We start from the raw sequence: 27308 nt of genomic DNA, 5'->3' as shown, positions 1-27308 counted from the left end.
GCAGAGACCTCAGAGACCATCTATTCTGAACCCTTCCCGTTATGCATGAGAAACAGAGCTCTCGGGGACTTAGTCTAGGGGCAGAATCCAATTTGAGGAAGAAAATGGGGTTATGCCAAGGACTTGAGTCCTTTCAGAGCTTCACTCAAAATAATTATTGCTCTAATCCCCTGTTTTATTTTCCAGTACTCTTCTGGGTACATCAAAAAGAGAAATATTTTCAGGAATTTCTTACCTGGTGTTTTAAATATTGCATTCTGTACCACTCTCTGCTCAGATGAAGAAATAATCTATTGTCTGGTCAACATATTTCTCAGTTCACGCTGATGCAACAAACTATGTACTCCAAGGGCTTGCTGTATTTATCTAAAAATATTCCATTTTTAAGCTTAAACGAATTTTGAAAAATGAATGAATTCATTTTTAAGCTCAGCCTGAAAATTCTTCTCATTTTCTATTAGTCAGGGAAGCGAGCCATTAAAAACTTTTTTTCTTTTACAAAAATTTCTAACCTAGGATGACATAAAATCTAGGTGGGGACATTTCTCACCTTATTGCACTACTTAATCTCTAATACTTCCTCCTCTTCTTTCGCACCAGGTTTGCTTCTTACAGTGTCCTTTTAGTGACATTGTTTATCGTCCTCAAGGACAATGGAAGGGAATTCAGCTTTCACAGACAGCAGCCCTGGTGCCTGGTCAAGAGTTTGTTCCCAGGATAATTGCTTCTGGACATCAGATATACGTCGTGCAGGATGATGGACATCAGCTTTTATCCTATTTTATTCACTGAGCATTTGAACGATCAGTTCTTGGAAGAACACCTACATATTCAGAAGGTGAATTCATTTTAGAGGATTTTGCAGAAGGAAATCACGTGAACCACGGATTTAATTTGGCATCCTGAAATCCTGATCCGTGTGAGACCCTGCAGACACCCCAGTTCCAATAAAGACATTTGGGTAAAAATTTCAGCAGGGTTAATTGTGCCAGCTGAGCAAGTTCAAGCACATGGAGACTCTAGGCTCGTTACAGAGGTCTCCGGCCCACGCTTGTCCTACGGAACCCCAAACTCCAGCACTTGAAATAACTTTTTAGAAGACTGCATGCATTTCTTAAGGGAAGTTTTAATCAGGAATGATGGCTGTATGTGGGAAGGAAGGCAGCAAAGGCCAGGAGATGGTCTCCCATGTCATGACTGAGACCAGACAATGGAGCTGTTCCCATGGGAATATTTCTTCGGGCCATGTGTCTTACATGAAGCTGGGTGGGAGTGAATTTTTCAGCCTTCCAACATATAGATCCTGCTCTTGGCCGCAGAAACAGGGACACAGAGGGAAACCCATTCAATGGCTTTTCTTTACACTTGTTGAAAAGAATGCCTGTCCTCTGTCAAAATGAGAGGGGTATTCGATATAACAGACTCTTGGAGTTGGTATCGTCTAAGCCGACTGTTTTAAAGATGAAAAGATAAGGTTCAGAGAGGTGAACTCACTTGTCTATGGTCACACAGCTAGTGGTAGCTAGACCAGTGATCTTGCTAGTGTAGTGCACTGCTACCCCTAATGTGAAACCCAGTTAAAAACAGAAGGAGCAAAGCACGGCACACCCTGATACTGGGACGTGGCGCGACTTTCTCAAGGTCTAATGGGAACCCCGTAATTACAGTGCGAGCAGGCCCTGGGCACTTCGCTTGTCAAAATCCCTGGAGGCATGTTTCTGAAATCTACTGCTGGGGGCGGCGGGCGCTTGCCAAGCGTTCTTTGGCCTACAATCTAGTGCTGGGCATCTGTGCGTTCTCCCGCAGGGAGAGGAGTGAAAAATTAATGAGGAGCTCAGAAAAGCTCGTTTTCAGGGCTACAGAGATTGGGAGGGCAATGAAAATTGGAAGTGAAGGGAAAAGTTTAAGCTATCAGCCTCAAGCTCTGGCAAACCATATAAATGGGGTGTAAATGTAAATATACCCACACAGAAATGGAAAACCACCAAAAAGCGATTTCGGGAAGCACTGGATCTGAATTATAAACACCCAGGACAGGGCTCTTTGTGATTCATTCATGGGCGTCTGCCCATCTCTGGGCTGCCCAAACCTACAGCCATCTGACATAGGCGGCTCAGGTCTCTCGGAGCTGACATTTCCTCTTCCTAGAGAAGGACTCTGCGTTTTGACCCAGATGTGTTTTTCCCTGATCTGACTTGGGTGTAAGAGCCCACAAGCCTATGAGGAGGAGGGTGAATCTGGAAAAAAAAAAATCAGATACCTTTCCAACAAAGATTTTCAGAGGCTTGTCTCTCTCTCCCACAATCTCGTAGAATTCATTCTCCAAGAAGAAAAAAAATTCAGTTCAAATTGTGAACTATTTTTATTGACAAAGCTTGATGTCCAAAGCAGGACAAAATGGGCACCAGTCCCTCCCTTTGGGGGAACTGAATGTGGGACTCTATTTATACCTGGATATCCTGGGGATTCCCAGCTCTGGCTCTGGTCTGCACCTGTTCTTTCTCTCAAACAGCTATTTCAAAGGGAGAGCTCTCTAGCAATACGTCCCCCACCCCCCACCCCCCAATAGCTCCTGGTTAGGCAGGGACTTTCTCTGGAGTAGTATTTGGGAGAAGTTACTGGCATTCTTTTGCTAATTAAGGTTTGCAAATTAATGAGTTGTAACAGACCTCAACCCTTACAGATGTGGTAAAATCCTTTAGGCCAATCATGGCTTGCTCACAAACCTCTGGAAGATGCCCAAGAAGAAAAACCTGGCTATCTTTGGAGAGCAAGAAGGCCTTCATCTCATTCCCTGTTATGGACTGAATTATATTCCCCACCTCCACAAATTCACACGTTGAAGTCCTAACTCCCACCATCTCTAAAGGTGACTTAATTTGGAACGAGGCCATTAAAGATGTAATTACTTTGATTAGGATGAGGTCACGTTAGAGGCAGGATGGACCTCTAGATCAAAATGTCTTCCTTATCAAGACAGGAAGTTTGGACACAGGTACTCATACAGGGAAAATGCTGTGTGTGAAGTTGAGGCAGAGATGGGGGTAACGGATCTACCAGCCAAGGAGAGGCAAAGGTTATCAGCGAATGACCGGAAGCTGGGCGAGAGGCATGAAACAGACTCTTCCTGAGCTCTCGGAAGGAACCCACCCCGCCGATACCTGGATCTCTGGCTCCCAGCCTCCAGAACTGTGAAGGGTTACATCTTGTATTCAAGCTTCTCAGTTTGTGATACTTGATTATGGCAGCCGGAGAAAACAACTACAACTGACTCACAGGGTTAAGACAGTTCCCTGTCCCCCTTCTTCTCAAGACAAGACAGAACCCAGCCTGCGTGGCCTGCACTCCCAGCAGAGGGCCTCCCCTCCATCGCATGACAAGAACTTTCGGGATCCGCTCTGGTCATGAAGGCTCTGTCAAAACCAAATGCCTTCTCTCTGCTCATCTCCTACATTCAACTCTTACCCACTCTTGTTACAAAAGCACCATCCATCATGGGTCACCCGGGGTCAACATCTCGGAGTTATCTTTACTTTCTCCTTCGCCCCATATCTCATCTCCTGGGTCCTGTCACCTCTACCTTCTCCATGTCTCTCATCTCTCTCTCTCTCCTCCTTTTCATTCCGATGCTACCACCCCCTGCAGCTCCAATTCTCTCTTGCTAGATGGTTACAATAGCCTTCGAACTGGCTTCCCCCTGCCAGGCTCTCCACTGCTCCCATCAGTTCTATCTGGAACCGCCAATGAGTCACCCAAAGGCCAGCTGTGATGACGTCCCCTCCTTTGTCAGAAGGCTCCAGGGGAAGAAAAGTCCAACTCTGCAGTCTTCACTGCTTGCCATGATCTCATCCTCATATCCCGTCACTTGCCTACTATTAATCCATGCTCCAAACTTCTAGAACACACTTCTGATTTCCCGCCTTGGTGCTCTGTTTGTCCCATTTGCTCTGTGGGGGGAATAGCCTCTCCCCTAACCGTATGTGTCAACCTTTTATGGTTGAAGGACCGTAGATGTGATGCTGTGGTTGAGTCTGGGGGCTCTGCTGGGCAATGCACCAGATCCAACCCGGCTCCCTCACTCGCGACGAGGGGACATCGGCAAGGTCTTGAACTTCTCTGCACTTGCAGTTTCCACACAAGCAAAATCCCATGTGTCTATGGTGAAAATTAAACAAGGCAGTGCACCAACCGTATTTAGAAAGGTACGTGGCAGGTGAGGCTTGCAACGGTTCTCATCTGCTACTGTTTTTACAGTCACTTTTGTGGAAGCTGAGGGACATAGCAGTGTTCTGTGACCTCTCAGAACATCTCTCAGAACATCTATGTGAATCCACCCTTAAGCTACTGAGGTTTCTTTCATAGTTTCTTGTGGACATGCTTCTCCTTCAATCCGTACCTTTGCCACATTCCTTCCTGTCTCTCCTCCCTTGCTGACCTTGAACGTGAGTTCCAAAGGCCCCTCAGAACCACACAGTGTTTTCTTTGCTCTTCTGCTCTGCTCCTGCCCCCAATGGTCCAGACTCAAGTCTCCAAGGGGAGGGGGTACTGAATCAATCAATGTTTCTTTCTTTCCTTTTTTTAAGAGAGTAGGAGAGAGAGGTGGGGTAGGGCAGAGGAAGAGGAGACAGAATCTCAAACAGCCTCCATGTGCACTGCGGAGCCCCATACAGAACTCGATCTCACCACCCTGAGATCACGACCTGTGCCAAAATCAAGAGCAGGAGGCCTCACCAACTGAGCCACCCAGGCGCCATGACTCTATTTCTCATCTTTGTGTCCAAGGGCCTGCCTCGGGGCTTAACATTGAGGAAATACAATGTGATGCTCACGGAGCTAGCGGAAGACTGAATGTGGAACCGCTGGAAGGCGTGAACACCCCAGCGGGCTGCATCCGACCCCGTGTCTTCATACAACCATGGGTGCTGGTCTTCCTGGGAGCCCCGCGGGTCTCCGAGCCATGCATGCGCAGGGGAGGGGCCTGTATTTCCCAGCAGAGACTTGCGGTCATTTTCTCTGTGCGGTAATTCACAGTCAGGACCAAATTCAGACAATCAAGGCCTCACTCCTTATGTGCTTCCAAAGCACCCTGTGTCTACCTCCCGATCTCTTATCTCACAGCCTTGTAATTACCGCCTGCCAGGTTGATTTCTTCCATTAGTCTGTTTCAGTGTGGGCAGACTCTGTCTTATTTAGCTCTCATTGTTCTTTCGCAGATCTGGGTAAGCATGTGTTGAACAAAAGAATTTGCCAGAGAAACCTGAGCTAAACAATGGGGCACTGTGAGCCACTAAAGTAGCATCAGACAGAAAGAGATGCTCCTTTACGGTGTTTTTTTTTTTCTTCTCTCCAAATACTCCATTGCTAAGACGGTTTATCTGATCAAACACTATTATTTCTCTGACATGAATCTGAAAACAGTAAAATTCTTAGCTGCATTCAGATAGCCACCCCGGCCTTGGATCTAGCTTGACTTAGCGGTATTTTGTTTTCTAAGCTTGATGTAGGGAGTCAGCGAGCAGAAAGCTCCCTTGGCATATGACCTTGAGCTATAAAGTGCTCTGCTATGGGGCAGGCAGGCAGCCCAGGCTGGGAGCCCGCAGCTTTGGAGGCCAGAAGACAGATACGAATGTGTGCTGGCCAGACACTACTGGGCTCACAGCACGCCTGGAAAGGATAACTCTCGATTTTCTGTTCAGAAAGCAGAACTGGGGTTAGTAAAGAAAAAAGAGGAGCATATTTAAGAGCCAGTTCCCACCTTTTATAAATGGTCTCATTGTGGACAGATGAAGGCTAGACAATTTCTGCATCTGAAAAAGAGGTGCCTGTTGGAGCAGAGGCCAGAAACCATGTCAGCCTGTTACGAAAACCATTTGGTGACTAACAAAAAGAAATTCAAATCAGTAACAAGTAACGGTCTATGGATTTTCCCCAAGACCTTACTCTAGGACACAGCTTTCTGTTTTGGTGCTGGCAAGCATCAGGCTTCTAGAGTTCAAATCTTGGCGTTGCCTTTTTATAGCAGTGTGATCTCAGGGCAAATTGCTTACCCTCTCTTGTGTCTCCGTTCCCTCATCTGCAAAATGGGAATAAAACAGCTCCTGCATTACATGGATTTGTGATGATTAACAAGAGTTAATAAATGAGCAAAGCCTGGGTGAGTGAATGACACATAAATAATACATGTGTTGGTACACTAACATTAAATTAGGCAAAGATCACTTGTGGCTATAATCCACACATGGCATGTCTGTATGGGAGAAAGTATGTATGTACGGGAGAACGTTTCTTCTGATTATTTTGTATAAAAGCAACAAATACCTATAGCAATCCTTCAGCCACAAAAAAAGGAATATGATGAAATGCCAAGCCTTCCTCCTTTGTCTACTATCCAGTTCTACTCCCTATACTCTTAAATATAGGAGTATATTTAATAAATATAAACCACTATACTCTTAAATATTTCTTCTACATTTTTGCGAATTTTTTTTTTTTTTTTACTCAGAAACCAAGAGGTGTATATACAATCTGTCCTTTGGTTAATAACACTGTTTGGAGTATTGGAAATTTGCTAAGAGATTTCAGGTGTTCTCATCACACACATAAAATGGTATGTGGGCAGATACATTAACTGGTTTGACTATAATAATTATTTTACTATATATATATATATATATATATAGCTATTATGTTGCATACCTTAAATATATACAATTTTTGTTTAAAAAAATAAGGGGTGGGGAGTGCCTGGGTGGCTCAGTTGGTTAAGTGCCTGCGTTCAGCTTGGGTCATGATCTCAGGGTCCCTAGGATCAAGCCTCCCATTGGGCTCCCTGCTCCGCTGAGAGGCTGCTTGTCCCTCTCCTTCTGATCCTACCCCCTGCTTGTACTTTCTCTCAAATAAATAAATAAATAAAATATTTAATAAAAAAATAAAAATAAAATAAGGGGGAATGTTGAAGTCAAGAAATAAACAGACATGCATAAAGCCGTACATCTTAAAGTTCTCTCAATATCTGGAGATATAAATCTACCTTGTGTTTTTGTGGCTCTGTTGGTACTCCATTGTGTAGAAAGACCATGATTTATGTAACCAGTCCCAACTGATGTCATTTGTCTTGTTTCCAGTGTTCTAATATTATAAACAATCTGTAAAAAGCAACCTCGCACATCTATCTTACTATAATTCTGCACACATACATGTAGGTTAAATTACTGGAAATTTATGACTTCCGGGCATGCCCTTCTTCAGGTCTCTAACTCTGCAGCATCTTTTCCTGTTCTAGAATCTTTCCTTGCCTTCCTGTCCATTGCTACGTTGATGAATTGCAAAGTCAAAGGTAAGGGCTTTTAAAATTTTGGTGGATGGCTCAGTCAACTAAGCCTCTGAGTCTTGATTTCAGCTCAGGTCCTGTCTCAGGGTTGTGGGATCGGGGCCCTGTGCTGGGCTCCTTGCTCAGTGCAGAGTCGGCTGGAGATTCTCTCTCTCCCTCTGCCCCTCCCCCGCTGCCCATATATGTGCACGCTCTAAAATAAATAAAATCATAAAAAAAAAAAACTTTTTTGGTTACTCGTGGGGTGCCTGGCTTGTTCAGTCAGTGGAACGTGTGATTCTTGATTTCAGGGTTGTGAGTTGAAGCCCCATGTTGGGTTTACAGATTACTTAAAAATAAAAATCTTTGGGGCGCCTGGGTGGCTGAGTGGGTTAAAGCCTCTGCCTTCAGTTCAGGTCATGATCCCAGGGTCCTGGGATCGAGCCCCGCATTGGGCTCTCTGCTCAGCAAGGAGCCTGCTTCCCCGTACCCCTGCCTGCCTCTCTGCCTACTTGTGATCTCTGTCAAATAAATAAAAATCTTAAAAAATAAAAATAAAAATAAAATAAATAATTATCTTTAAAAAAAAAAGGCCAGCTTTTAAAAAAATTAAATATTAAAATTTTTTTGGTTACTCTTGCCAAAATTGTCCTCTAAAACAGCTTGCATTCATTCACCCTTCCACCAACATCGTATGAAAGCAGTGGTTTCCTCCTCTACTTACTAGCTGACACAGTATAGTGATCAATTTCTTTTACTTTTGCCAAAGTAGAACATGAAAAACAATATCTCACTAGTTTCAATTTGTGTTTAAGTATGAGTGAGGGTGAGATCTTTTTTTATATTTATGGGACATGTGTGTTCTTCAGTTTGCTAGTTCATGTCCTTTGCCCAATTTATTTTTGAATTCAAAATAGGATCTCTGCTACTTTCCTGCTTAAAACTTTTATGGGTGACCCTCTGTCTGTAGGATACCGTCTGGCAGCCCTGATACGACAAAAAGGGGCTGTGGCCTAGTCCCTTCTAAACCTCCCCTCATAGGGTTGCTACCTTTGCCTCAACATTGATGGTCCATGCCCTGACTGTGGCTGTTCCTTGTGGCTTCCAGCCCTCACTCTGTCTTCTTCAATAAAGATTCGATGACTAATTGAAGAAATTCCAATTTTCATGTAATATTCACCGAGAGGGGCACCTGGTGGCTCTGTCCATTGAGCGCCTGCCTTCAGCTCAGGTCATGATTCCAGAGTCCTAGGATCAAGTCCTGCATTAGGCTCCTTGCTCAGTGGGGAGCCTGTTTCGCCCTCTCTCTCTCTCTCTCTCTCTTTTTTTTTTTAAACAAAACAAAACCCCACACACCTCCTTTACTGACGTGGAAAACGGATACACACGGACAGTCTTTTTTGCTGGGGTCCCCGAGCTCAGGGAGGCTCGGGCTGGGGGCGGCAGAGCAGGCGGGCGGCGGCGAGGCTGGTGCCCTGGCGCTGGGGCTGCCTGTACTTGAGAAAGATGTCGGCAGGGCCAGGAGCGGGGCCTCGGAGCGCGGCGCGGGCCATGCACGGCTCGAGCGGGCGCAGCTCTGCCGGGCTGTAAAGCGAGGGCTGGACGCTGGAGCCCGCCCCTTCGAGCAAGCGGTGCGCCAGGCTCAGCGCCGCAGCTGCGCGCCGACCGGGCTCCCATCCTGCAGCCTCGGTCTCCAGCAGAGACAGTTCCAGAAAGTAGGTGGCAAGTAGCATCACCTGGGGGCTGCTCCCGGCCAGTGCAGCCAGTAGCCCAAGGCAAAGTAGCGGGCCCGGGTGGTGCAACCGGAAATCCTCCCTGCTCATGTTCTCTCTTGCTATCTCTCTCTCAAATAAAAATCTTTTAAAAAATTTTACTAATTGAAGAAATTCCAATTTTCATATAATTCTCCTTAACTAAAGAGCTATCATGAAACATTCAACTGTTTCTTCAAGTATTTAATTTTGTTCTTGTCAATCCTATGATCAGGGACCATCTGTAAATAATGTCTTTTGTGGTTTCTGCTGGTTTATACTGGTATGACATCCAGTTCTCTTCTCGCTGGCTCTTACTAAAGTTCTCCCTACAGTACAGGTATTTTGATGGGGAAAAACAGACTACATGTGGGCTGCAACCTTCACACTGGGAGTTTAAAATAAGCCACAACAGGAGAAATCTGTCCAAATAGAGGCCAACGGTCATGATTTCGTTGAGGCCAATCTAGACAGACTGTCCAATGTTGGCATATCCTAGAAAGAGTCCCCCTCTTTCTAGGGGGACCCTGCTTGATTTCTCGCTGACCACATTTATAACTTAACCCCACGTTTCACTGTGCAATCCCAGGAGCGTGAAGTCCTTACTACCCGTATCACATCACAGCCTTTCTGGAAAGCAAGGGCTAAACGAAGATATTCACCCCCGGTGTGCTTCTGAATCAGTCTCTAGCCTAAAGAAAAAAGTACGTAGAAGGAAACGCTACATACACAGATGTTAGCGGCAGGCTATTTATAACCGCACGCACCCCCTGGAATGTGTTACAGGCAGGGGACTCGGCTGACTAGGAGCCAAGCATTCTACTACAACGTACCGCTGCACTAAAAAATTAAGAGGGAGATAAATGATATGCATGTTTTGCTTTCCTCTACGTAAAATGATTACGAAAGGATGCAAGGGAATAGGCATAAAGGATCGTCATTTGTGAGGGTGTCAGGATGAAGGGTGAATTTTCTATTTAGAGAGACTTCATGATATATTATGATTAGAATTTGTTTATTTTTATTAAGATTTTATTTATTTATCTGACAGAGAGAGAGCACAAGCATGGGGAGCTGCTGGCAGAGGAAGAGGGAGAAGCAGGCTCCCCGCTGAGCAGGGAGCCCAATGTGGGGCTCCATCCCAGGATCCTGAGATCATGACCTGAGCTGAAGGCAGCTGCCTAACCTACTGAGCCACCCAGGTGCGCCCCCCAGGATTGGAATTTAACAGACAAGAGTCCACTAGCCTTTCCACTACAAACCAATGTGACTCTGGCTGTGTGGGAAGGCACATGATCACCAGACTCTCGGTAAACATCTACCTGACCCAGACCTATCGAATGCTGTTTCAGTCAATCACGAGGCAGGTGAGAATTACTCCTCATGGTAATGACAGATCTTCCGGTAGTGAATCTTTCCAGTTGTCCATGCGTGACATAGAGTTTTGTGCTATGGTGGATAAATGGTATAACTTTTTTTTTCTTCTCTACAGGGACAGAGTATTGTAAAATGAGGTTGTAGAATATTACAGTTCCCAGCTGCTTCATACAATCTTCACAGAAACGCCTGGAAATGTAATTAGCATGGTGCTCTAACCACGCCTTAAACGACCCTTTCCTGTGTGCCGAGAAGTGTTTATCAGCCCTTTCCAGGGGCTTCTCTGACAACGCTTTGCAGCGGTAGCAAGCAGCTTCCCACAGTCTCCGAGCATCTCACGGCTCCCCAGAAGCTAGGGAAGTTTAAGCCCAGCGAGGTGGAATGGAGCAGCTTTTCCACGGACACAGAAATGTTGCTATGCCACAGAGGAGACATTTATCCTCTTCAGAAACTCACACTCGCTTGAAGACAAAAATAGACGAAACATTACAACAGTCTTCTATGCCAAAATTGCATCTGAGTCTGACCATCAGGAGCCCTGCTCCCTGACTTCCCCACAAAGACCCCTCACAGTGCCGCTTCATTAGAACTCACTGTGTTTAGAGCGAAGGTCCCCCCAGGCATTTTGGGGTCAGCACCCCCGTCCTCCTCCTCTAGGTCAAACTGCCCCTCTGGGCAGGTGCATGGTACACAACACTTTCTTTCATCCGTGTGATTTCATTAATATCTCACACATTTCATATTCACACAATGCCCCTGATCCCACTCTCCCTTGGGCTAACAAAAAGGAGGAGGCAGACCTTTAAAACTGACCTTCAAAAAACCATTTGATTCATGTGTTGGCTCACGGTCTACTTCTCCTATTAAGGTTACTTGATGATTTCTTTTGTCAAGTCCCAAATTTTAATTGCCTCACATCTTCCCTGTAACTTCCACAACTTAACAAAGAAACCAACAAGGAAATCAACCGAGCATAAGAACTCATTTTTTAAAGAGACAAGTTAACATACATTATGTAGGTATTTTCATTGGCTTCGGGAATGCCGGCGTTACTCGCTGAAATCATCAAGTCTTATTTCCAGAATTAATTTGTTTCTTACGGAGAATCACACTGGATTCAAGTGTGTTTAACAGCTGCCTAACCTAGATATACATACGTCTTAACCTTTTCACTCTTCAGGCTTTCAAGTCACGTGGAACAGTGACATTTCCAAGCAAAGCCCAGGAGACTTTGAAGTAAGACAGAGGCTTGCATTCGAGTCCTCTAGGGTTTTACCATTAAGCAGCCGAATGATCCTCAGCTAGGTATTCACCCTTCCTAAGTCTCATTAGCCTCCTCTATGAAACAGATGTTAGCAGTGATGGACTCATAAGACTGGAGAGGCAGGGGCGCCTGGGTGGCTCAACGGGTTAAAGCCTCTGCCTTCAACTCAAGTCATGATCTCAGGATCCTGGGATGGAGTCCCGCATCAGGCTCTCTACTCATGGGGAGCCTGCTTCCCCCCCTCCCCGTCCGCCTCTCTGCCTACTTGAGATCTCTGTCTGTCCAAGAAATAAATAAATCTTTAAAAAAAAAAAAAAAAAAAAAGACCAGAGAGGCAGTAAGAGCTACATTGTACCTACTTCGGTATTTATCACTCAGTGCCCACCAATGGACCATTCATGACCGGCAGTGATTAGCACTGTTATTAGTCATGCCAGCGTGTTAGGATGATGCTTACAGTGAAGCAAAGGGAGAAGGCCCAAGATTTTTGGGGAAACCCAGGTGACTCAGGTGAACTTCTGTATTAAAATGGTCATGGAGAACAGAAAGGGCTGTCTATAATCAGAACTGGATATGGACCTAAAATGGAGGTATGATTCTGAGGTGTTCCCAGAGTGAATGAGGATTCATTTCATAGCATCAGGGAGCTTTGGGAAGGGAAGCCTATGAGGGCGGAAAGGAGGCATTTGGTGTGCGCGTACTTATTTGGGTGCTGGTGGGAAGGTCCTACAGAGCACTGGCCTCGGGGTAGAGATCTTTACAGAACTGAATTTCTGAATTCAATGGAATTCTGCTTATGGTCCGTGGAGTTCCACCAGCAGACATCTGGGAACTTAATGAACTCAGGAGACTTCGGAGCTCCAGAGAGGATAAACAGGGGGCTCTCAGAAGAAAAGCGGAGGAAAGAATGAGAGGAGGAGTAGAGATAGGGAAGAGGAGGAAAGAAAGAAGAGGGTGTTGCATAGGAGCGCTGTCCAAGGCCAGGGGAACAACACACATGGGGTCTGCTGGCCTGCAGGCAGGTGACAGGCGTGGGCCAGAACCTCAGAGAGCGAGAGACGTGCTGAAGACGATAGAGTGAATTCCTACCGGAAGGAAGTGAATTTCTGATCAATTTCTGATCAGCGGGAGGGAAGACACACACAGAGACTGAGGGCTGGGAACCAAGACATTCAGTTCGTCAAGGCTGCTACAGGAACCAACAACCACGAGTTCATTTGGCTGAAATGACAGGCAGTTGAGTGCCTTTTTGTGTTCTTAGGAGTCTCGGTTCCAAACGATCCCTTCTACTTTCTCTTGCGAGTTAACCGGCACCCTTTTTCAGTTTGTAGAATGGAACTGGCCTCACTGTGGCTTCTGGCCTGGTGGTCTTATACGGAGTGGTACAGGGTGACCGTGCCCTCTCTTTGCCCGGCACAGGCCTGTTTCAGGCTTCCTGTCCCGTTCCAGGAAGGGATGGTCTCCCACAGTGTGGTCAGAAACGGCCAGGTTTGGAAAATAAAGTATATGGTCATCTTGTTTACCCCTTTCTCTATTTTTTGACCATTCCGACTGGCCACAGAGCTCTGATTTTCCAAAGGAGACTACACCCACATTGTTCCACCCCGCCCAAGATCACCTTTTTATAAATCACTCGTTTTTTTTGCCGATGAGGTTGCCAAAGGAGAAACAGGATGGCGCATTTCCGCAGAAGCCATTGTGTTTGTTCACTTCTTTGTAAATTCATAGAGAGGAGGAAATACTCATTGGTACCTAGGAAAACGTGGGATAAGCTCCAGCTCTGTGCAATTATGCAATGTGTCTGAAAGCAGGCTCCTACACCCAGGACCTAAATCTAAGAGAAGCTCATCAGAATTGTCACTTTATACATACATCATGCCCAAAGACTATGAAATAAGTCTTTCCTTACTCTATGATGGCTTTTTTTTTTTTTAAAAGAGTTTATTTGACACAGAGAGCGAGCACAAGCAGGAGGAGAGGCAGGCAGGGGGAAAGAGAGAAGCAGGCTCTCCACTGAGCAAGAAGCCTGATGTGGGGCTCGATCCCAGAACCCTAGGATCATGACCAGAGCCAAAGGCAGTTGCTTAACCAACTGAGCCACCCAGCACCCCTCGATGCTTATTTTTTAATGCATTTCTGTAAAAAAGAGTCACGATAGATAAAGCTTATATATGATGTATTATGCATGAGGTACTGTTCTAAGAGCTTTCTAAAATTCCTTTTTTTTTTTTTTAAGATTTTATTTGTCAGAGGGTGAGAGAGAGAAAGCGTAAGCAGAGGGAGCAGCAGGCTCCCTGCTGAGCATGGAGCCCAATTCGGGGCTCGATCCCAGGACCCTGAGATCATGACCTGAGCCCAAGGCAGACGCTTAATCAACTGAGCCACCCAAGCGTCCCTAAATTCTTCTTCAATCCTCACAACTTTATGAGGTGCCAGTTTCATTCCTGTTTTAGGCAAGGGGACTGAGCACACACAGTACAAACAACTTGCCCAAGGTCACATGGCACGTGGGCTGCTCGGTCTGTATTCCAGCCACGGTCCTCTACCTCCTGCCACACCGAACTTTTGCCTGTAGTCGAAGTCGGTGGGCCAACCACACATCTCATGATCAACGCCGTAAGGCTGATGTCCTTTCAGGGATGCCTGGGTGGCTCAGTTGGTTAAGCGGCTACCTTCGGCTCAGGTCATGATCCCAGCGTCCTGGGATCGAGTCCCACATCGGGCTCCTTGCTTGGCGGGGAGCCTGCGTCTCCCTCTGCCTCTGCCTGCCACTCTGTCTGCCTGTGCTTGCTCTCTCTTCTCTCTCTATGACAAATAAATAAATAAAATCTTTTTTTTTTTTTTTAAAAAAAGGCTGATGTCCTTTCAGAATTGTGCTGCAAATGTCTAGTTGTAAATCCAGCAACCACTCCAGAGGCCTGTGTGATCACTGTCCGCTCGCCTAACTTACACACATAAGACGCCACACAGCACACAGAACACGTCATGTTCTGCTGAATAGACAAATGCAATGGTTTCAAATGGTATATGTCCGGAGCCCGTATCAGTTTACTGTTTCTTGGCCATTCAATACATGGAAAGCATGTGCCATGGACATGGCATTGAACTAGACAGCATGAGACACACAAAGAGATGAGCAAGCTATTAGCCGCTGCCTTGAAGGGCATTCGAGAAGGACTCACACTGTGACCGCCAGGGTCAGTGTTCATCGATGACCTTCTCTTCCTTCACAAGCTGGCTTTACAGGGACGTGTCAGCAAAGGAAACTGTTCTAGGACATCACTGTGAGGTGCAGACGGACTATGGGTGTGAAAACATCTGAATCACGAGGCTCCGTACTCATGGACCAGAAACACAATACAAGTGACAGGACTACAGGTGATGTTCGAATTTCAGGTCTGCCATTTCTAACTAGAAATTATCTAGCCCCTCCAGACCTTGGGTTCTTCACCTGCCAAGTTAAGTTAACAATAGCGTGGAGGTCTGCTGTGCAGTGAGGGTTCCCAAGGCATGGAAAGGGTCAAGTGTATTTCACATGCACAGAGGGCATAAGAATGACTGTTATTGTTGTTCTCGACATAGAATTGGTGAAGCACATTCAACCTGGAAAGCACAGAACGAGCCACACCTGTAGCCTTGTTACACCCTGAACAATGGTATAGTCGGCTTCTACAGATGGTACCCAATGAACTATGCTCCTAGCGCACACACCCTTGTTTAGTCTGCCCCCAAAACAAGTCTGGGCTGGTCCCGTGACTTCTTTTAACCAAGAGAAAACCATGAATGACATACTGGGCCAATTCTGGACTGAGTCTTAAAAGACCTGGCATCTTGTCCCACTGCGCTCTTAGAGGTCCCGAGCTATCCCGCTGGAGAGACCACATGGAATGGTACTGAGAATACATGGAAGAAAGGAGGGGTCCAGCTTGCCCTGCACCACACGGAGCCTCCTGGTGACCCCAACCCCAGCTGTCTGCCCACATAGGAGATCCCGAGAGAGACTGGCTGAAGAACCACCCAGCTGAGCTCAGGCAATCATCAGGTCACAGAAGACCATCAAATTGTTGCCTTCCTCTACTACAACCTTAGGCAGTGTTTTGTTACGGAGCAAGAGATAACCCCAAAAGACAGTGCTGTCCCAATAACCTGAAGTTGAACACACAATGTCACGGAACCAGACAAACTGACAAACAATTGACAAATTGAAAAACAATCATGAAAGATGGCAAGTCTCTTGAAGGTGGGGACCTTGTGTTCTGTGCTTCAGTAAATGCCCTCATTTCTCTACTTTCAGATCTTGGGAAACAGAGGAGCTCATACAGTTGGCTGTCTCTCTGACTTTCAGTTCCATATGAACTTACTAGGCATCCACTATGTCAGGTGTTTGCTCAATCCCAGGAGACAAGGGGGAAAAGGCAGTGTCTCTGTTGTTAAGGACGTTATAGCCTTGGCACAGAAGAGTGATGGAGGAAGGTCACCCTGAGAAGAAACAATGACATATTCACCATCCCAGTTCCCTGGAGGTACTGATTTCCGAGTCTTTAGGCTGTACCAGACATTTTTTTTTTTTTTAACTGGGCAATTAAGTCTACTTTGCCTTCCAACCCTTAGATGTTCCCTTCCAGGGTCATGATAGAGATGCAAATAAGAATATTCTTTGCATGTCCCGTGCTTGGCTTCTTTCTTAAAAGAAACGGAAGGATCCAGTTATCCAAAGAGAATGTGTGATCTAGCCAGATGCTGAAGGCTAGACAGCTTGATTTGATGACTCCTTATTAAAATCAGATGCATGCTAAATAGTGCTCAATTATTTGCATGTTTGTTTTTCCTAGTCGCAAGAAATGTCATTACGGAAAAATGTGTGGAAATATATTCATTTGGCTTCACAGTCACTCTGCTGTTGTTTCTATTTCCCTTGGAATGCCAAAGCCACCTTAAGGCAAACTTTGCATCTTGACACAATCAAGTCAATCTTAAAAAACACCTCCCCTCAAGCTCAGTTCCCATTTCGGGCACTACCATCTTTCTTTCTCCCTCCTGGCCAAGCTTCTTAAAAGAAGTCTACTTCTTCTTCTCTCCTTCATACCTCAATCATATGCTTCTTAATTCCCAGCCAGAAGGCTTCCCCAAAACTGTTCTCCTAAGGACACGAATGATGAGTGGCCTCTAAACACACGGGCTATGTCTCAAGTCCTTACCATCCTATCAGGACCCACTAGAGTGGACCCATATCCTTTCCTGAACTTTCTCCTGTTCTGCACAGGTGACACCACCCATCCCTTTCCTAGCTCTCTAGTAAGTCTAATTGGTCTCCCCAACGGCCCCACTGCCTGGTCACATAGCTTAGAGATGTGTGGTCCTCAAGGTGCTGCTCCTGAAGCCATAGCTTGCTTCCGACTTCATATTTTCTCCTTGGAGTTTCCATCCCATGGCTTCAAATGAACCCACAGGCACTCACGACGTTCAGATCTGCATTTTCAGCCAGATCTTTCCTGATCCCAGTTCTCTACAACCAATATCTGGGGCATCTCAGAAACACAGGAAAGCCAGCATACCCCCAAATGAATCATTTCCTCCACCAACCCACTTGTCTTCAGTGTCCCTGATGGGGTGAGTGGTACCTCCACCCACTACCTGTTCAGTGGTTCTCTACCTCTCTCTCACCCTCCACAACCAATCTGTATTCAAGTTATGCTCATTCTGTCTCCTAAAGATTTCTCAGTCTTCATGGCCTGATGTCACTATTTTAGTCTGCGCTATCATCATCTGTCCCCGCATCGTCGTCAACCACCCACTACCTTCCACCAACAGTTTCCTTGGGAATGAAATCAACAGGAATACTCAATATCCCATTGGATTCCATGATCACAAGAAGATGTCCCCGTAACTGTATCCCAGTTTTCTCTCATTCCACAAATACACAGACGTGGTTAGATTATAAACTTGAAAATGAAGTTTGGTCACACTCCAAACTTTTCCTGTGCTGGAAGAATGATCTTTTTAAAGGAGTATCTTCTGACAGCTTCCATAGGAGCTGCACTGGGATAAAGTCCAGGCTCCCTAACAGACCTCGTAAGGCCCTTCATAATGAGCAGATCCTTGCCTACCTTTTCTTCTTCAACTCTTACTACTCTGTTTCTTCCCCAACAATCCTCCTCAGACCACAGCCTTCCTTTTAAGCTGTGGATTGGCAAGCTCTCCTTCTCTCTTCTCCAGACTCTACTAGGCTCTGTTCTTCCCACCAGGAGAGAGGACTCCCTCATGTTCGTTGCCTAACACCTTGGTTAAACATCCACTTCTCTAGGGAGTCTTTCCTGCTAACCTGTAAACTCAGTTGGGTTTGTCTAATTTGAGTTCTTGGAGCCCCTGGGTGTTTCCTCTAATATCACGGATACTTCATTGTAATTGCTGACTTTTTAATCTATTTTGCCCTCAAGACCATAACCTCTGGGAGGCAGGAGCCATGGATGTTCTCATTATAGTTTTGGGGATAATGGTGGTGCCTGGCGCATGAACGAACATGACATGCCAAGCTGATGTCCTTACTGAACATTCTGTGGCTTATAGAGGTTTGAAAACCTAAGTTCTGCCCAAGGAGAAAACATTACTTTGTTAGTTTGAAAAGGGGAATCCAATCCAAGGCAACACTAGAGTTAGGGCGCAGAGGCGCACACCAGCCCTCTCAGGTACATGCGTGCCTGTTCAAGAGCACCAGTGTTTGCAATGAATCAATTTCACCGCTCTGCCTGAGTGGGAAAAACACAAACTTTGGGTCCAGAGCTGTGCCAGTGATGATCCTCAGGGCCTTTACCCTGGGCAGAGCTGGTCTTGTGCTGGATAGAGAGGCAATGATTCCACTTATCAACAGTGATCTTCAATCCTTCAATCCAAAAGGATGCCAACATGAGCCTCCCTGAAAACCTCAGGGTGTCTCTTTCTCTCTCTAAGAAGTGCATAACACCCTCCCCTCATCACAGGACATGCTAGGAATTCCTAGTAGCAAGGAACTGGCAATGTGGGGTTCGCACGCTAGCCACCCACCCTGGATATCAGCCACAGGCTCTTTCTGAAGGGCTCCGAAGCCCATCACACCACATCCAAAGGCAGAATCCAATACAGACAGTTTCCCTTAACCAAGATGCAACAATTATTTGGAAAGCCACAATTCCAGAGACATGGGCTTCCCAGGAAGGCATTCCTAGAAAGGAGTGGTTGCTCAAGTCATTAGTGAGTCTGGGTGCATCAATGTAGGAAATGAAGGAAGCAGAGTCTGGGCCTGAGGGAGAGGGGCAGCCAGCAACTAGATACAGTGGTTAGCTCACAGGGTTGGCTCTCGTCCCATTGGGAGATCTCCATTGGGAGATCTGGGGTGAGCAGAAGGGCAGCAGGGCTCCATTCCCCGCTCTTATGCTCATGAGAGCTTCTGTATGTGTCCTGCCTACACATGCCATGACACTGGTATCACGCTGTACAGAATGCTGGGCAAAAGCACGCAGGCTATTCCTGGACCCCATCATGAACACGAGGGGAGCCCCCCAGTGTATTCAGGCCTGGCCTTTCTTGATTGCTGGCCGTTAGGTGGAGCTGACACAGATCTACCGACACTAACCAATGCCATGGTTCAGGAGTCCCCTGGCGTGTCCCAGGGGAACAGGTCATCAGTGAGTCCTATTTCAAAGCTGTCCCCTTATCCCACCAGGATATTAGGGGGGGTGTGCTAACAGCTGGAGTGAATGTTCAAAAGGTGACCTGTGACTTTCTATGAATCACACGGGGAGTGGTACTTTAAAGACATGATGGACGGAAACCTCTCCATTTGGAAAAGAGAAATAGAGAAGCTTTCCAAGAAAATGTTAATTCAGGAATGAGTTAAATGATAAAACCAAAGAGTTCCTTTTGTTTCTTGACGGAAGAGAGCAAATGAAATCGGCACACAGTTTGACAAATAAGGCATGTGTGTCTCTGTTCGTGGATAGGATCGCTTACCACTTTTTTTTTTTTTTCCCGCTTACCACGTTTTTAGTGATTTCCTAACTTCTCTCTCTACCTCAGCCACCCACTGCCATGGTTGTAGTCTGTGTTTTTATTTATTTATTTATTTATTTATTTATTTATTTATTTAGTTGACAGAGATCACAAGTAGGCAGAGAGGCAGGCAGAGAGAGAGGAGGAAGCAGACTCCCTGCTGAGCAGAGAGCCCGATGCGGGGCTCGATCCCAGGACCCTGAGATCATGACCCGAGCTCAAGGCAGAGGCTTAAACCACTGAGCCACCCAGGCGCCCCTGTAGTCTGTGTTTTGTCTCTGCTTTGAAAATCACTAATGTGACATGTGGCTGTGTTCCTAGGTGCCCCCTGCAGCCCTAGCTTGCTTCTGGCTACCAGACCCGCCGACGGTTCTAAAAGTCTTGGACTCCTTTGGAACCTCAAGTCTATCGACTTTTCTAATTGTGCTCAATTCACAGGACCTTTCCTTTTTAAAATCCAATTTAAAGTCAGTATTGTAGTGGATTAAACTGTATCCCCACAAAGGGATAAGTTCAAGCCCTAAGAGCGTACCTGTGTGACCTTACTTGGAAATCAGGTGTTTGCAGATGTACTCAGTGAAAGATCTCTGAACAAGATGATCCTGGATATAGGGCAGACCCTGCATCCAATGAGCACTGTCCTTACCGGAGAAAGGAGAGGGAGTCTGGCAACATAGAGAGACACAAGGGAAAGGCCACGTGCAGACAGAGGCCGAGATTAGAGCATTGTAGCCACAAGCCAAAGAATGCTAAGGATAGCCCAGCAGCCGCCAGGAATCAGGAGAGACATCCGAAACACACTTCCCTTCAGGGTCCGGGAGGAGCCAACACTGCCAACACCTTGATTCTGGGCTTTGGGCCTTCAGAACCATGAGAGAATAAATTCCCATGGTTCTAAGCCACTAAATTTGTGGGGATTTGTTACACCAGCCCCAAGAAATGGATACAAATGTGCTAACCTTCTCTGCTCCCCTGCCCCCCGCCCCCACTTTTTAATCCATCTGGCCAAATCCCCCCCCCCCCCCCCGCCCTCCACCCGCCAATAGGACCCAACTGTCTGCTTTATCCAGAGTTATACTGGGATGACCGAGGCCACTGGAAAAAGTCGCAGGTGCCCTGTGGTGTCGTAATCATCAATCTGAAACTGGGTTCGCTGTGCAGGTCCCACTCCTGGCCTCCCCCCACCAAGCGATGAGCTGACTTACGACGTGGAAAAGCTCAGCTGTCAGATAAAGTCATACCCGATTCTCCCTCTCCCTGCAGCCAGGCTCTCCGCTGTCTGACTCTTCATTCCCTCTCTGACATGAGCCCTACTATCTGTGCCTTACCTCGCACCCACACCTAGTTTCTCAGCACCTTACCCCTCTCCCCTCTCATAGATCTTCCCACTCTCCCTCGCTTCTGGATCCCTCACCCTGGCCCGTCACAACTTCTGTCGCTTCCATCCTACGATGACAATGACAAGTCAGAAGGCACACAGACAGCCCCCTGTGATCAAAGCACACGCACACGTCCTTGGAGACGCGCCTACCTCCTCCAGCGTCCATCCCATTTTGCATCTTTCCGCCACTTCCCAGCCAGACTCCTCCAAAACCTTATTCCCATTTCCCCCCATTTCCTACTAATTCCTCACTCCACGCTAATCTGGCATCGATCCCCAATAATCCACCAGACAGCTTCTGCTAAGTCATCAGTGAGCTCCAAGGATCGTTTTTCTGTATTGCACTTGGCTTCTCCATACTGAACGTGGTTCGCCACACCCTCCCTGAAACATTTTCCCTTCTTGGCTCCTATCACACGACATTCTTCCCGTGTTCCTCCTACCTCTCTGGCTACTGCTTTTTTTTCTCTCTTTTTTTTAAAAATGAAATATAATTAATAATATAGTGTTCTACTACTTGTAGGTGTAGCATGTAAGGATTCAACAATTCTACACATTTCTCAGCGATCATTGTGGTGAGTGTTCTCTTAATCCCCTTCGCCTGTTTCACCCATCGCCCCCCCCACCTACCCTCTTGAGACCATCAATTAAAAAAACGGGTGGAGGGGACGCCTGGGTGGCTCAGTTGGTTAAGCGGCTGCCTTCAGCTCAGGTCATGATCCCAGCATTCCTGGGATCGAGTCCCACATCGGGCTCCTTACTCAGCAGGGAGCCTGCTTCTCTCTGTCTCTTCCTGCCATTCTGTCTGCATGTGCTTGCTCTCTCTCTCTCTGACAAATAAATAAAACAACAACAACAACAACAACAAAAAACAAAAAACGGGTGGAGGACCTGAGTAGACATCTTTCCGAAGAAGACATACAGATGACGAACAGACACAGGAAGCTCAACATTAATCCCCAGGGAAATGCAAGTCAAAACCACGAGACATCACTTCAGACCTGCCAGAGGGGCTAAAATAAACCAACCAACCAATCAAAGAAGTTAACACATATTAGTGAGGACATGGGGAAAAAAAATACCCCTCATGCACTGCTGGGGGGAAGGCAAATGGGAGCAGCCACCGTGGAAAACAGTATGGAGCTTCCTCGAAAAATGAAAAATAGAACTGCCCTGTGATCCTGCAATTCCACTACTGGGCAGTTACCCAAAGAAAATAAAAACATTAAGTTGAAAAGATATATGTACCTCTAAGTTTATTGCAGCAGTATCCACAAGAGCCAAATGATGAGAACAGCCCAGGTGTCCACCCACAGGTGAATGGAAAAAGAAAATGTGGAATATTACTCAGCCACAAAAAGAATGAGATCCTGCCATGTTGCAGCAACATGGAAGGAACCAGAGTGTATAACGCTAAATGAAATAAATCGTGCAGGAAAAGTCACTGCCTTTCGATCTCCTTTATGAGTTTATCCTCCTCTGTCTAGTCTCTAGTGATGATAGTCTTCCTCTTTTCTTTCCATTCTTTCCATTCTATACTTGTTCCCTAGCCCAATTCCTACATGGTCATCACTCTAATGTGGGTAAACAAAGACCCAAGATCGATGCACCCAGTACAGACCCCTTTTTTCCACCCCATATATTCAACTCCCAGCTTTGGATACCACAAAATCAACTCCAATCCACACCTGAAATGGAAATTATTTCTCCCCTCCCCCTCAACCCCCCTCCCACAACCCCATCCTTCCCTGACTCCTCCAAGCCCGCCACTCTTCCAAAATGCTTATCTCAGGAAAGGCCACACCATATACTGTAAACCAGCCCCAGAGTGTCAAATGTGACACTTATCTCTCTCCCTCTTAAACCCAACTGGACATTAAGTCCTCTCACTTACTCCTTATAACATCTCTCAAATGCATCCATTTCTACCAGCAAATATTAGTCCAAGTCACCATAACCCGCATATGGCCTAACCAGTCTTCCTGGAATCACTCATACCCTTGTCTAATCTGCTGTGCAGAATGAAGGCCCAGTGAGGGTCCAGCCTTTGGTGACCTCTCCAGCCTTGGCTGATACCATAGTCCAACTCTCCACTCTCTAGCTGCTAGCTTCCTTTCCTTCCCAGCCTGTTCATTCCTAATTTTTTCCTATCACAGGGCCTTTGCACAAGCTGTTTTACTGCCTGGAGGGCTCATTTTCTAAATGCTTACTCCTCCGCCAGACTTCAATTCAAACTTCTCTTCCTCAGGACCAATTCTCTGATCTCTCAGACGGCATCTAGTGTCCTCATTTTTCCAAGTACCTTTCCTTCACTGCCCTTGTCACGATTGTGATCCTGCCTGTATTCTTGTGTTTTAATTGCCTGCCTCCCCACTACTCTGTGCACACCAGAAGGTCACCAGCAAGGTCTGGTTTTGGTCACAGTTATACATCCTCAGAACGGGTCCAGTTTCAGCATGGGTAGGCTTTTTTTTTTTTTTTTTTTTAAATTTTTAAAAATATCGCGTTGCTCATGGCCTTAGGTATGCGGAAATGTTTAGGAGCACAAAGGGAATGTTGGCACGTTGCAGATCTCCAGGGCCAACCCCCTACCGCTTCTGATTTTCTGTCAAAGAGGAAATAAAAGCATAACTCAGTGGCATCTTCATGGTTTATTCCTGCCAGTTCTATTTTTCTATAAATACAGTCCTCATTTTCAAGGAATTTGGAGAAGAGGGTTGCAGGGGACTATTTTGGGGAGGCGCTGCCTGTTCTAATTTGGAGGGGATGTTATCATTTGTCTTTGTTCCCCGAGCAGCTGTGGGGGTGTACTGCCGATGCCACGCAGGAAGCTGGGCGTGTCAGGCTGGCTGTTTCGCAGGCCCCGGGCCCGGCCCCGGAGGGCAGGCCAGAGAGCTTGTAAAGATCACGTCCTGGCGAACCTGCTATTTTACCTTCTAGCCATCACTGTTGTTTCCCTACGGCTACGATGCAATGCGGGGCTGTTTTCTCCTCCAGGGTTATTGCCACCATCTGGAGCTCAGTCCCGGGGGCTTATTGCTGCAGGCCTTGTCAGGACACTGGCCTTCGGCCTGGCATAGGAAGGTTGTATGAGCAGCCCGAGATACGGATAGGGAGAGAGTTGAAAAACGCATACAGTTGTTGATGCCAAAACTGAGGGACGCGTGGAGATTATAAATTTCCCACATAGTTTGCTTATTGTTATGCAATTTACAAAGCAGTATTTCTGGGCGTATCTCTGAAGACGTGGTATATACCCAGACAGCCCTGACCCGTAACTTGAGTTACAGGAAAACTGCAGGACTAGCTAATGATGGCACACTGTAGTGGAACTCACTGTGGAAATACAAACAGGCAAGCATGCGTTGTCCTTTCATGTGTTTAAAAAGAAGTTACAACTGCATACTATAAATGGATACATGGACTCAGTCTTTGTATTTAAAACTGTGGACCTTATTTTACATATGAAAGGGCATTACACACACAGAGAAGATGGATATATGCACCCCAGCTAAAACTGGCCAACCATGAACAACCCCTTAATCAAACAATCCTCTTGTGTATGTAATATTTGCCTCTTATCAATGCATAGGATAGTTTCAAAGTTTTACTTGAATATATATACAATTTATCATGTCAAACACCCTTGCATTGTCCATTTTTTTTCTCCTTTGGGCTAAGATCTGGCACCATACGTTTCTCTAAAAATAAGGAATAATATTCTGAATCCAATTAAATACAAAGGACACTCTAGTACAAACCATTGACTTCTTAAAAAAAAAAAAAAACAGAATTGTTTCATTCAGTTCAAGCATCCCTCCATCTATCTGTATATAAAGATATTCCGTAGTATATCCTCAACCTTTTCTGCTTCAGGAGCTGAATGTCCCTTAAAAATACAAAAAACAAACAAACAAAAAAACCAACAAAAAAAATCCCAAATCTATATTCAAGTATCACATTCAACTGCCGAATTAATCTGTTAAGCCTAAGAGGTCACAAGAGCTTGCTAAGAATAGTTAATGATAAGAATGATTCAAAATGCAACTTTGCCTGTCACACGTTTTAATTTTTTTCCCCAAAGACTTTGAAAGAAAATCAGTGTTTAAACTCTTAGCAATCCACATGTCGTCTGATGGCCCTGTATTTGCATCTGTCCAAGGACTAGTTTTCCAACATCTAGAAGAAGTCAGCACACTTATCTTCCCATGCAGGAAGGACGTGGGCTTTATCTCAAGGTCTTCCCAAACAGACAGAAAAAGGTCCTGATTAGCCGGGAGCAAGGCATCAGCCACACCATGGTTCACGGATTCATGCTGATGAACAGCCATTAGTTAAATAAGTATTTGGGTCATTATAAGCCATTTTCCACAGCAGAGTCAGGAAGACCATTGTTAGGGACCTCATGGAAATTTTTTTTTTTTTTTAAAGACGTATGAGAGGGCTGGAGGGAGGGAGACAGAGCGTGTACGGTGAGGGGCAGAGGGAGAGAATCTCAGACTCCCTGCTGAACTTGGAGCCTGACGCGGGCTCAATCCCACCACCCTGAGATTGTGACCTGAGCTGAAATCAAGGCTCAACCGACTGAGCCAGCCAGGCACCCTGAAACTTTGTTCTTTCTTCCAGGGTTCACAGAACACCCCCTTTTTCATTCTTCAAGTGTCTTACACCTCACTTTGTCTAAAGGACATATTTAACATTTCTCCGGAGACAATGATGTAGTTTCACTCCGGGTGGGGGTATACAGAGCTGTCATCCCTCTAAGGTTTGGTTCCCATGTCAATATCTCCGCAGCTTCTAGAAACACATGGAAGGCCTGCAGGTTGCATTACACCTGGACAATGACCCCGAGGCTGCAGAATGTAGTCAGGTGCAGGGACGCAGTCCCCCGGATGACAATTTTGAGATTTCTCGAATTTGGAGGTTTGTTTCCATCTCAAGAATTAACAGGTTATAGCAACAGGACACTGGGACTTCCAGCAAAGGAAGAGTCGGGAAACATCAGCTGGCGGTGTCCATGAGAACTATTTAAGATATCAAGACTTTCTGCAGCTTTCCCATGTTTGCTATTCACTTTCATTCCCCACAGCAATTAGCACTAAAATTCCCAGATCTTGGGATGCCTGGGGGGCTCAGTCGGTTACGTATCTGCCTTTGGCTCAGGTCATGATCCCAGGGTCCTGGGATTGAGCTCCACATGGGGCTCCCTGCTCTTCGGGGAGTCTCCTTGTCTCTCTCCTTCTGCCCCTCCCCCTTCTCTCTCTCTCAAATAAGCCGATCTTTTGAAAAATAAAATAAAATTCCCAGATTTGTGGACTCAAGTTCAGGTATAACCAGCAGCCCCATCTCCTACTTCATGGTTAATTGGGGGTGAAGAAGGGGGGAGGGACCAAGAAACAGAAGAGGTGATGATTCTCAGGGGGAGAGAGGGCGGCTCGAGTTTTCGAGGATAAAGAGGACGGAGCAGGGGCACCTGGGTGGCTCAGTGGGTTAAGCCTCTGCCTTCGGCTCAGGTCATGATCTCAGGGTCCTGGGATCGAGTCCTGCATCGGGCTTTCTGCTCAGCAGGGAGCCTGCTTCCCCCTCTCTCTGCCTGACTCTCTGCCTACTTGTGATCTCTCTCTCTCTCTCTCAAATAGATGAACAAAATCTTAAAAAAAAAAAAGAGGACAGAGCAGAGGAAAGCCCTGGCGTGTAGGCCTGGAATGACCTGAGCATTTAATGAGCCAAACAAGAACAAAACAAACCAAAAGCATCTGCATCGCTATTCCATCATCTTCTCTCAAACCCCACAGAGGGAAATCAGACCTCTTTCCTTATACACTTCCCTCTACACACTCCTACTCATTTAAAATAGATCCACACAGCCTGCCACATAAACTCACAATTTTAAATCCTGTACTGTTCTTAGCTCTATTTTACAGAGGGGAAAACTGAGGTACAGAGATTTAAAAAAAAACTGAGCAAGGTCATATAACTACCAAGTATCAGAGCTGGGACTTGAACCTACACAGTCTGACCCCACAATCTAAGCTCTTCACCCCTCAGCTAGGCTGACTTTCTTCCAATTCTTCTGCTGCCCACGTAAGCCATGAGCTGTAGCATTGTCCCTGCCCTTACAGGGATGCTCGGATTTCATTCTCCTGCGTCTTCCTGCCATGTCCAACAATCGTTCATTCAAGATTTCTCCTCTATAGAATA

At 46.1% G+C, this 27308-nt stretch overlaps 2 protein-coding genes across 11 annotated transcripts in view; both read right to left on the bottom strand.

Annotated features, from left to right (window-relative positions):
* Nucleotides 1-27308, bottom strand: part of PHACTR1 (phosphatase and actin regulator 1) — a 553820-nt gene that overhangs the window by 177941 nt on the left and 348571 nt on the right. The gene's annotated exons all lie outside the window — the stretch shown is intronic.
* LOC116589150 (cyclin N-terminal domain-containing protein 2-like) lies at nt 8591-10106 on the bottom strand. Its single transcript, XM_032341127.1, has 2 exons — nt 8976-10106; nt 8591-8921 (listed from the first exon to the last, which is right to left on the bottom strand). Exons 1-2 carry the CDS (start codon nt 9130-9132, stop codon nt 8728-8730), a joined length of 351 nt encoding a protein of 116 aa, XP_032197018.1. The 5' UTR covers nt 9133-10106; the 3' UTR covers nt 8591-8727.

The sequence above is a fragment of the Mustela erminea genome, chromosome 4, assembly GCF_009829155.1.
Source record: "Mustela erminea isolate mMusErm1 chromosome 4, mMusErm1.Pri, whole genome shotgun sequence".
NCBI lineage: Eukaryota > Metazoa > Chordata > Mammalia > Carnivora > Mustelidae > Mustela > Mustela erminea.
This window is presented reverse-complemented; position numbering and strand designations above follow the sequence as displayed.

Coding starts and splice junctions, on each gene's coding strand:
- LOC116589150 (XM_032341127.1), bottom strand. CDS start 9,132: ATGAGCAGGGAGGATTTCCGGTTGCACCACCCGGGCCCGCTACTTTGC. Junction 8,922..8,975: donor GGCTGCAGGATGGGAGCCCG/GTCGGCGCGCAG, acceptor TCGAAGGGGCGG/GCTCCAGCGTCCAGCCCTCG.